Source organism: Cladosporium halotolerans, assembly GCF_011745625.1.
Source record: "Cladosporium halotolerans strain TM138-S3 chromosome Unknown Sca35, whole genome shotgun sequence".
NCBI lineage: Eukaryota > Fungi > Ascomycota > Dothideomycetes > Cladosporiales > Cladosporiaceae > Cladosporium > Cladosporium halotolerans.
In genome coordinates, this window is record NW_027191486.1 from 226,537 (window position 1) to 237,149 (window position 10,613).

A 10,613-nucleotide genomic window follows, 5' to 3' on the forward strand; every position below is an offset into this window, starting at 1 on the left:
CACGCCTTCGATCCCACATGGCGTAGTCGAAACCACTACTGCTTCAACCCGCGCCTCCGCATCCGCAAATATCACGGAGTGGGTATGGTCGTGCACAAACAGCGATCATGCGTCGTCTCGCCAGTCTATCTCGTTTAGGAGGCCGTGGCGTCCTCAGCGGCAGCCCGGTTGGTGTAAAAGATACACGCTTCTGCCACATTAGGTTGGACGAATCTTTTAGCTTCTAATGCTGCATCTTGATGCCACTCCTTTGACTACACCGTTGCTATCGCTCGGCGCTTTGCTCGCCTGCCACCTTCCTTTCAGCCTTGCCATATCTGTACATTCCAACCGATTCCCCACCGTGGTATTCATTTGCCTCCCTCTCTTTTCATTCTTGGTCTGATTAGATCACAAACTACGGTATTACTGACTCGACTTCGTCTTTACTTTCCTTCACTTGCTCTCACTCCTACTACTACGTACTAATCGAGCCATGGCGTTGATTTCCCTGCTTGCGCTCGTCGCTGTCGTAGGGATAGTCGCCATTGCCAAATATATTGAAAATGCGAAGAGGAAGAAGCTACCCGCTGGCATTCGACCGTTGCCAGGGCCTAAGGGTAGGTCAATCACGAATACGGAATTAGCGACGTTAGATGCTAACGTAGGCTGTTAGGACTGCCCTTCATCGGCAATGTCCATGAACTACCCGAGAAGAACAGTTGGATGAAGTTTCACGAATGGGGTGAAAAGTACGGACCAATCTATCAGGTCAACCTTGCCGGCACGAATCACATCTGGATCTCACGAGACCACATCGCCCACGAACTTCTCTCAAAGCGAAGCGCGAACTACTCTGACCGTCCGTTCATTCCTGCATTGGAGCACGACAACCGCGACAGCGGCCAGTACCTTCCACTCATGAGCAAGAACGAGAAATGGACCAGGCAACGGAAATTCGCGAAGCAAATCATGGATACTTCGGCAAAGGAGGACTTCTACGGCTATCCCGAACTGGAATCGATTCGTCTACTCTTCGAAGTCATGACAGAGCCGTCACGATACAACCATGCTTTGGAATCATTCGTCGCCCGTGTCACTTGCCGTCTTGGATGGGGTACTCCCACAGCTGCGGAAGAGCTCAAGCAGAGAGCCCGTGAGCTTCTCATTGGCGTTTCACCGACTGGCTCTTTCGCCAACAAGCTTCCCTTCATCATGTCACTGCCCGAGAACTGGTCCAAGACCAAGTCATGGGAACTTCGTCGCGGAAGAACCGAACGCAAGTTCTTCGAGACTATGCAGGATGAGGTCCGCCAACAGATTAAGCTATCCGAGAAGAACCCTGATGCTCCTGCCCCAATCCTCCCCAGCCTCCAGCCCAAGAGCTCGTGGATGCGGACATTCCTGGAAAACAAGGCGGCATGGAAGTTTGACTCTGACCTCGAGGGTGCTTACGCAGTCGGCATGCATGGCATCGCTGGTGCTCTCACCGTGGCCGCACCAATGCAGAGCTTCTGTCTAGCGCTCTGCCACTACCCTCAATACCAGCCTATCCTGCACGAAGAAATCGACAGAGTCTGTGGTGACCGCATGATCAGATTCAGCGACATGCCGGAAATGCCTGTCCTGCGCGCGTTTATCCGCGAGACGCTGAGATGGCGCCCGCCTGTGCCAACTGGTCAGTTCTTCCAGACATCAAAAATTGACATTCACTGACTTCTGAATCAGGCATCCCTCATGCTTCTGTGAAAGACGACGTATACGAAGGCTACCACATCCCCGCGGGATCCGTGATGCACCCGCTGGAATGGTCCATTTCCCGTGACCCTGAGGTGTTCTACGAACCCGACGCCTGGAACCCAATGCGCTGGCTCGACTCGAAATACCCAACCTACCAGGAACCTCTTTCCAAATTTCCGACAATCACCTCCTACAGCCAATTCGGATACGGACGCCGAACGTGCCAAGGCATGGGCGTAACCGAGGCGGATCTGTTGGTCGGCATCGGAAGCATGGCCTGGATGTTCTCCATGCACGCCAACACCGAGGATGCTGAAGAGGAGGCGGAGATCGACGAGTCTCAGACGAAGCATGTCGCGGAGCAGAAGTGCCTGCAGGCGCAAAGTGTTGGCATGCGGCCGATCACTCCGCCTAGCGAAGAGCTCATTGCGCACAAACTGTCCAACAAGCCCGACATGCACCACAAGAACGATTCTGGTATCAGATTGTCGAATCAGTACTCTGAGAAGATGGAGCCAGAGCTGCAAGGCAAGCCCTCAAAGCTTGCCGGCAGACCGTCTCTCCCGAGCACGAACAGTATGTTCGCGCGTCCTCCTTCGCCCGACGAATCCATCTCTGAAAAGGACGTGCTCCTTCCGAAGAAGAGTCACAATCCATCTGCGAAAGCAGATAGCAACGCCACGCCTAGCGACCCCACGATGGACTTCTCCACGCTGCTTATCGCTAAGCCGATGCCGTTCAAGTTCAACCTCAAGATTCGCGACCAGGAGAAGGCAGACCGTGTCGCACGTCGCTGGATGGAGCTGAAGATGGATGGTGAGTTTGAGGATTCGCGCGTCTACTGGAAGGGCGGAAATCATGGTGATGAGCAACACGGTTGGGGAGAGGTGTTCTTGTAGGGCTGGCCTCCTATGGACTTTCCTTTCGACGTCTCTCATTCGCCTTTTCGATTATGACTTTTGAGATGAGAGAAAGGTTTAATGGTACCAGCCTACGGTCTGGTGGTAGATACGCTGGGTTTGGGTGCAGGCGTTTAGATGTACTTGCTTTTTCTTCAGGTCGTTTTGGGAGTGGATAGGATACGCGACTCACCCAGGTCTGAAGCCACATGTCAATTATCACGATGGCTTCATAAAACAGCCAATGTCATGCGCTTGCACAGAAACAACGATAACGTCAGCTCCTCGTTCCCACACAAGCTATCGCAACGTCGTCATACCTGAGAGATCATCTTATCTCTAGCCCTAACAGGAAAATCAAGCACTGGAGGCTCAACGGATCGTCGGCAAGCGGGTGGATCTGGCGCGCGCCGCAAGCGCCACCAGCGACTCACCTTCGCCTCCCAAACCCTTGCCTTGCCGCCGCCCCATCATACGGCGGCGAATTTTTTTTTGATTTTTGGTGCGCTTGCGCATCGCGCCGACTGGACTGCTCTCCGATTGTACCGAGGCTTGCGAGCGCTGTTATCATTTTGCAGCCCTGTGGGGCGTTTGCATACCGCGCCGTGCGCTCTTCAACGCTTTCGCCGTTTGCCTGTGGCGGCTGCTGGCTGGACCGCGCTCAGATCTTTGAACATGCGGTTTCCGTTTGAGGTCGGGATGGCGATGGCGGACGGGGCGCGTTTCGGACTGGCTCGCTGGACTACCGGTGGCGGGTCTCTGTTGTGATGTTGTGAGGTAGGCTGTCTCTTTCACTACTCTCTAACCTCTCTTTGCCCATATTGTGTTTCCTTTGTACGCCATGTCGTCGGCCTCGTCGAAGAGCTCGAGGAAATCCTCGCTCGACGAGGACGTCGAATCCGGACACCATGTCCCCCAGTCGAGGGCGGATTCCACCCCGCCGGACCTCCAAGAAAAAGAGCAGGACCTCAGGACACCGCGGATAGATGACTGGACAGGCCCGGACGACCCCGAGAACCCTTGGAACTGGAGCGCCCGGAAGAGATGGTACCACACCTTCATCCCCTCGGGCATCGCCCTGGTCTGCACTATGGCCTCCAGCATTTACGTGCCCGGCCGGGAAGATGTCATGCGGACTCTGGGCGCGTCACAGATCGTTGCTATTCTGCCGTATAGCATGTACGTGCTGGCGCTGGCGTTGGGACCCATGCTGGCGGGACCGAGTAGTGAGGTGTTGGGCAGGAGGGCCGTGTACTTGGTTTCCATCCCCATTTTTGCGCTTTTTACTTTGGGGTCAGGGTTCTCGAAGAGCATCGCGAGCTTGATCGTTTGCCGATTCTTTGCAGGGGTGTTTGGTAGTCCGGGGCTGTCGATTGGAAGTGCGACGGTCGCTGATATCTGGCGGCCGAGTGAGAGGGCGATTCCAATGTCGCTGTATGTGACCACGCCTTTCCTGGGTCCGGCCATTGGCCCGCTTGTGGGAGGCTATGTGACGATTGCTTATGGATGGCAATGGACTCAGTGGGCTTTGCTGTTCTTCACAGTGGCTTTCCTGACTCCTGCATTTGGAATGCACGAGACGTACAAGGCACGCATTCTCGACCGACGGGCGAAGCGCCTGGGTCTGACACTGCCAGGAAATGAAAAGTCGGTATGGGAATCGGCTCGATTCTTCATAACTACGACGCTCACCAGGCCGATCCACATGGGCCTGACGGAGCCGATCGTCGGCCTCTTCACGATCTACATCGCGATGAACTTCGCCATGCTCTACTCCTTCTTCGCAGTCTTCGAAGAAATTATGCGCGACCAGTACGGCTTCGACCTCGGCCAGAGCGGGCTCACCTTCCTCGGCCTTGGCGTCGGTTGCATCGTCGGTTGCATTTCGATCATCGTGCTGAACAAAACGCTCGTCAAGAAGCAGATCCGCGCTTCCGAGGCCAAGGGTGAGGGCGGCAAGGTCACACCAGAGTCCCGCCTCTACATCGCCATGGTCGGCAGTGTCTTCATCCCGCTGTCGCTCTTCTGGTTTGGCTGGACGGCGCGCTCGGATATACACTGGATCAGCCCCGTCATCGCGGAGGCCTTCTTCGGCTGCGGCAACCTCTTTATCTTCATGGCTGCCACGCTGTACCTCACGGACACCTACGGCGCGAAGTACACCGCGTCCGCCATGGGTGCCAACAACCTCGCCCGCTACACGGTCGGCTGCGTGTTCCCGCTCTGGGTGAATTTTATGTATGACGGGCTAGGCATTGGCTGGGCGACGAGTTTGTTTGGGTTCATCAGTTTGGCGATGATGCCGATTCCTTGGGTTTTCTATATTTGGGGCCCGAAGTTGAGGGCTAGCGTTAAGTACAAGCCTTGAGAGGCATAATAGTAATGCGAGCGATTCTGCGGTTTCGAATTGACATGGCCGCCGGCCCCTGATCCTGGAGATTTCTCACACCGCGTGCAAGACCGTCCTGCCTGCGTTGACCCACGACCGCCATGGCCCAGAGATTGCGGAGACGGTTTGGGGGAGAAAGCGGTCTATCGTTTCGCCAGTGTGGCCAAACGGTCTGAGTACATGCGACAGCCGATGTCTATGTATAGCGACACCGCGTTCCGCGGAGAGAATGCGTTCAGACAATGGTCTCAGGTGTGCAACAGGGTTCAGACAGGGTCGAAACATCCATCTAAGCCGCCTACTGTAGCTTCGTCGACGCGGATAAGCACTCGCAATATGCCAAACGTAATAGATTCGTTCTTATTCGACCTTATGGGAATGATGAGTCGCCATTCAAGGAACAGACATGGGTAGAAGCGAGTTTATCGATCTGCCATCAGCAGAGTACCAGGTTGTCGCATGCAAGTGAGCTCTCGCAGCTATCCCATGGTTGAACGAGCTTTACGCTCATGACTTGACAGAGCTCCATGCAAGTGCGGCACACTCCACCTCTTCAACTAAATTATAGTGTGACATGCCCCAGCTAAAATCCAAACTTGAGTGGGAACTACTGGACGCAGGGAGTCCCGGAGGTTTTCAGGATCTTGAACCTGGTCGTCGTTCGGGATGCCAAGCGCGCGACTTCAAAAGTCCGTAGCGTGTTTCGATGAAGTCCGGAGCCCAGCAACTGTCCGAGCAGGTTGGTAGGGCTGCACAACTCCACATCGACGTATGGTCGATACAGTTGCGTACTCGACTATTTGAGTACGTACGTGAACAGGGCGCAAGCAAGGCGTACTTGCATCGCCAAGGGAGTTAGAATTGACGGCCGGATGCCCAGCGTGAGGTGTAAAGCTAAAGTCGGTCGTCGCGGTGGTAGAGTGAGACTCAAGCAGCTCGAGATCTATTTTAATGACAACCTTAATCTCCTCACGGCCTCCTCTACTTATGCAGCCTTCCACGCGTCTTTGTCGGATAGCGATAATCGGTTCATTCATCCTGCTGGCCTGAATATCGTATTGATGGCAAGACGCTGTGTTCTGAAGACCACGACTGGCGGTGAGATAGGAGTTCGCCGACGCAGCGTGTCCTCGTATATGTCAGCAAGTCGTCATGCTAAAGATGGTTGCATCGCAGCTGAAATGGAGGACTTGGGATAATGGTCCTGAGGCTTCGCAGCTTGCGCCTCAGGCCTGCAGCGGTCAGGGCTTCGTAGGCGGAATCCGACGCAGCCATCCTACGCCGCCTTCCATGCATCTACCAGCCTCACCACCTCCGTCGACGCCTCATAATCCGCAATGATACGAAGGCTGACGATCGAGCATCCGCATGATTTTGCAGCCCTACAATCCTCCGACTGGACCCCTCACAGCGACATTCATGTAGCACGGCGTGTTGGCCCTGGCGATCCAGCCTTACGTGCCTTTTGTACCAAGCTCTGTTAAGCAAGCTGCTGTGTTCCTGACCGATCGGTCAACAATGGTGACGACGCATTTGCACCCCACTCCGGGGCACCGTTGTTCCTGGCCAGGTCTTTGCTCGCGGCTCCAAGCCCTCGGACTGACGGACACTCGAGCCGCCGAAGGCCAGCGCACCGTCAGCAACGCTCGTATATGGGCAGAGCGGCGTTCAGCTCCCTGGGGGCTCTCCATGTTGCAGGAAGGCCACACGGCGCAGCAGGTGTCATGAGGGCGGAGTTGACGTCCAGTAGCATTCGCAATCAGGTCCCGCATTGGGCTTCCCAAGACTATCGCTCGACTTGCAGCACGGACTGCATCATGCAAGAACAGGGGAGGCATCAACCCTGCGTGCATCACTGCACTGCGAGTGACCAGCCGCGCGAGATGCGTGCATGATGATTCCTATCGAACGCTTCCGCCGTCAAAATGGTCGATCGCTGCAGCAAGGCGGCCGGAGACATGCAGACATCTGTCATGCAGCTTTCCACAAGGCTGCGTACAGCAGCGGCGACTTGCGATGTCAACATCCGTTTCGATTGTTCCAGAGCTCAGACACGCCCGTCGCGTTGCGGCCAAATCTCCGTAGCGTTGAGCCAAGCTGGGATCTTCGTTTCATCATCATCCCCAACTTCTCGTCGATCCGCCTTCCATGACTTCACCTATCGTGCTTGGCCAGCCAAACACCGGCGCGGCGTCTCCGTCACGACGATACGACAAGCGATATATCTACAGTCCATCTCGCAGGCCAAGGATAAGCTAAGCATCTGGACCTTACGGGCGGCTGACCGCAGCGCATTGAACGTAGGCTCCGGCCGAGTACAATTGTGAGTACCTGCGCCTCACAGGGCGAAGGGAGACGCCGCTTGCGTCTCATAGGCTGTCCGCATGGCAGGCGCATCACAGGTAATGGAAATAACCTTCAGCGTTCCCAGACATTGGTGTGATAGCGGTCTGACACGGGCCATCGCACGTCCGAGGCCAAGGTCGTGAGGACCATGAGGGCTACCCTCTCCCGTTCTGAGTCGTAGCGTACCTGGCTGCGCTTCTTGGAAATAGTGGCGACTACCACTTTTGGATTCAGCTAGCATGGGTTGACACTTGGGGTTTCCGGCTCCAAACAATAGCTGCCGCATTGGTGGGTTCATCTCGTTCACTGCTGCCTTCTTATACCACGACGCCGCCCGTTATATTCTCTCATATTGTCTCAACCCGTTTCTTTGAGTTCTTCACTACATCCCTCGTTTCAACGTTCTTTCGTTCAAACCCCTGTGCTGGTGAGACACCATGCATTACAATACATTGCTGCCACTTGCTTTGGCAGCGACTACGGAGGCGTTCGGCTTGCGCAGTGCCCTAGGCGATAGTGTGTCATTCACTGGTCTAGAAGGAAAGCTATCGGACAACCTTTCCAACAAGAAGCTCTTGGATAGACTGCCTGTTGTGGGCCCTACTCTCAGACGAATCAACATCCCCGGACGACCACCATGGCGAGGAGAGGGCAAGACTGACGGGAGTCCCGACTATCCTTATGTCTTCGCCAACCCTCTACCGATCCCTGAGGTCGCTAAGCCCATCTTCACTGAAGAGGTGAATGGCGTTCCGATTGACTACTATGAGATGACGATCGAGAACTTTCAGACACAGCTATTCCCTGACCGCGGACCAACTACACTCATCGGGTGAGTCCCACCCTGCCTTTGCGCTCTTGATACTTGACTGACGATCCCAAAGCTACAATGGAACTACTCCTGGCCCGACCTTCATGGTCCAAGAAGGCCGCGAGACCGTCGTCAGAGTCCTGAACAACGGCAACCGTACGGCCTCCATGCATCTTCACGGGATGTCCTCGCACTCCGCTTGGGACGGGTGGGCGGTGGACGAGATGGAGATCGGGCAGTGGAAGGATTACTACTATGGCAACAACGAGGGTGCCCGATCGATCTGGTACCATGACCATGCCGAGCACCACACGGGACTCGACGCCTACTACGGCCAAGCTGGTGTCTACATCGTATACGACCCAAAGGAGGATGCCCTCGGCCTGCCTAGCGGGAAGTACGACGTCCCTCTTGCGCTCTCGGACAAGACCTACCAAGACAACGGCGAGCTGAAGTCTATTGAGGGCGTTAATTTGAACTTCGTCGGCGAGTTCATTCAGGTGAACGAAATGCCGTGGCCATATCTCGAGGTCGAGCCTCGCAAGTACCGCTTCAGGATCTACGACATGTCCGTCAGCCGTCCATACGACCTCTACATTGTCGATGAGGATGGCAACTGGCTCGACTTCCAGGTCATCGGCTCCGACTCTGGCCTGTTCGCTCACCCTGTGAAGACTAACGATCTGACAATTTCCATGGGTGAGCGTTACGAAATCGTTGTGGACTTCTCCGGTGTCAAGGGACAGAACATCACCTTGGGCAACAAGCTTTCGATTCCGCAAATTCAGGATTTCGAGAACACCGACAAAGTCATGCGCTTCGTTGTCGGCAACGATGTCAGCGACAGTAGTAACAACGGCGCTGTACCTAGCACCCTAAACCCCGACATTGCTTTCCCGAAGAAGAAGAACATGACAAAGGTTGACCAGACCTTCAACTTCCAGATGGGCGGTGACGCAACCTGGACGATCAACGGCGTTGCCTTCAGTGACCCCAACGCACGAGTTCTCGCGAGACCTCCTCAGGGAAGCGTCGAGCTTTGGGAAGTTCGCCACACCGGTGGTCCTGGCGTCCACCCTGTGCACATCCACTTGGTCAACCTCCAGATTGTCAGCCGCTCTGGTGGCACTCGCGGACTGCTCCCTTACGAGACCGCTGGACTGAAGGACACCGTCCTGCTGCAGCCCGGCGAGACAGTTCACGTCCTGGCTTACTACGGCCCGTGGAACGGTCTCTACATGTTCCACTGCCACAACCTGGTGCATGAAGACAACGAAATGCTGGGCGCCATGAACATCACCCGACTCACTGAGCTTGGCTACGATGTCGAGTCTACCCAGGGCATCGACCAACCAGACGGTGGTGATTTCGCCCCCGTCGACTTCAGCGAAAACGCGTACGGAGAGGACGCAAAGCACTCCGCAGTCCGCGCCCTCGGCAGCCTCAACGCATACCAGCCCGCCTCTTCCCTCGCTGCCGCCCAGGCCAGCTACTATTCTGCGCACGGCGATGAGCAGAACCCGGCAACAACCCGTGTCACCCAGACTGCCACCGTCTCTCCCTCCAGCGCCGGTGACGGCTTCAGCAGCTCCACCACTTCTGAGGCTCTCCCTGGCTTCGAGAAGCTGTTGCCTTCCGTCAATTTGCTCAGCGACCTTGGTCTAGGCGGCTTGCTAGGCCGTGACGCTGGCACCACGACTGCGACGTGGCAGACCGTGGCGAAGCCCACTGCTTCTCCAGCGACCACTGCTGCTCCTACAAGGAAGTAGAGTCTTACCTTGCCTGATTTGGATTTGAGCGTGTACATTTCGTATCTCTTCTCAACATCTCTTGGTGGTTCTTGGCTATGCATCGGGCGGAGCGTGCGGGTCACATTTCGGCTTTTTCCATTGAACCCTCATTACTATCATCATCGCGTCTCATCAGATTTCGAGCTTTGTAAATAAAGGAACCCAGTCCTGAACCAACATGGTACACATAGAATACAACCAAAATTCGCATTTCACTCCACTGCCGGTTGAACTGATTGATCGCCATTTCAAAGAGTCCGTATTCATGGCAAGCATAAGAACAAATTTGTGATTGAGGTCCAAGCCGACCGATAACTAGTTGACCTCTTCATTACCGCACACATCTCAACCTCACCACGACAGCCCTTCGATACTTGAATCAAACCTTCATCCACGCTCCGGCCGCACAGTCTTCGTAGCCGCCCTCAACTCCCTCTCAATCTGCTTCTGCGCCGACGTGCCCGCGCAAAGCATGATGAACGTAACCAGAACAGCTATCGCGCCAAAAAGCGCCCCGAATGCCGCGAAAATCACCACGCCCTCGGGCACCTCGACGGACAGCAGGACGATCATGCTCGTCTCCCAGACGACGGAGACCAGCGTGGCGAGCTCTGCGACGGTCGCACATCAGTTCTGAAGTTCGCCTCAAAACCCCCCCC

At 55.5% G+C, this 10,613-nt stretch overlaps 3 protein-coding genes across 3 annotated transcripts; all 3 read left to right on the forward strand.

Annotated features, from left to right (window-relative positions):
- Positions 1-475: 475 nt before the first annotated feature.
- On the forward strand, positions 476-2,618 carry WHR41_07635 (uncharacterized protein; the record flags this gene model as incomplete). Its single annotated transcript, XM_069376239.1, has 3 exons — positions 476-599; positions 656-1,657; positions 1,708-2,618. 3 exons carry the CDS (start codon positions 476-478, stop codon positions 2,616-2,618), a joined length of 2,037 nt encoding a protein of 678 aa, XP_069226565.1.
- Positions 2,619-3,459: 841 nt separating this feature from the next.
- Positions 3,460-4,986, forward strand: WHR41_07636 (uncharacterized protein; the record flags this gene model as incomplete). The annotated part of the gene is made up of 1 exon (XM_069376240.1): positions 3,460-4,986. One exon carries the CDS (start codon positions 3,460-3,462, stop codon positions 4,984-4,986), a length of 1,527 nt encoding a protein of 508 aa, XP_069226566.1.
- A 2,804-nt stretch (positions 4,987-7,790) lies between these two features.
- On the forward strand, positions 7,791-10,174 carry WHR41_07637 (uncharacterized protein; the record flags this gene model as incomplete). The annotated part of the gene is made up of 2 exons (XM_069376241.1): positions 7,791-8,185; positions 8,238-10,174. The coding sequence occupies 2 exons, from the start codon at positions 7,791-7,793 to the stop codon at positions 9,931-9,933; spliced, it is 2,091 nt and encodes a 696-aa protein (XP_069226567.1). The 3' UTR covers positions 9,934-10,174.
- Positions 10,175-10,613: the final 439 nt, after the last annotated feature.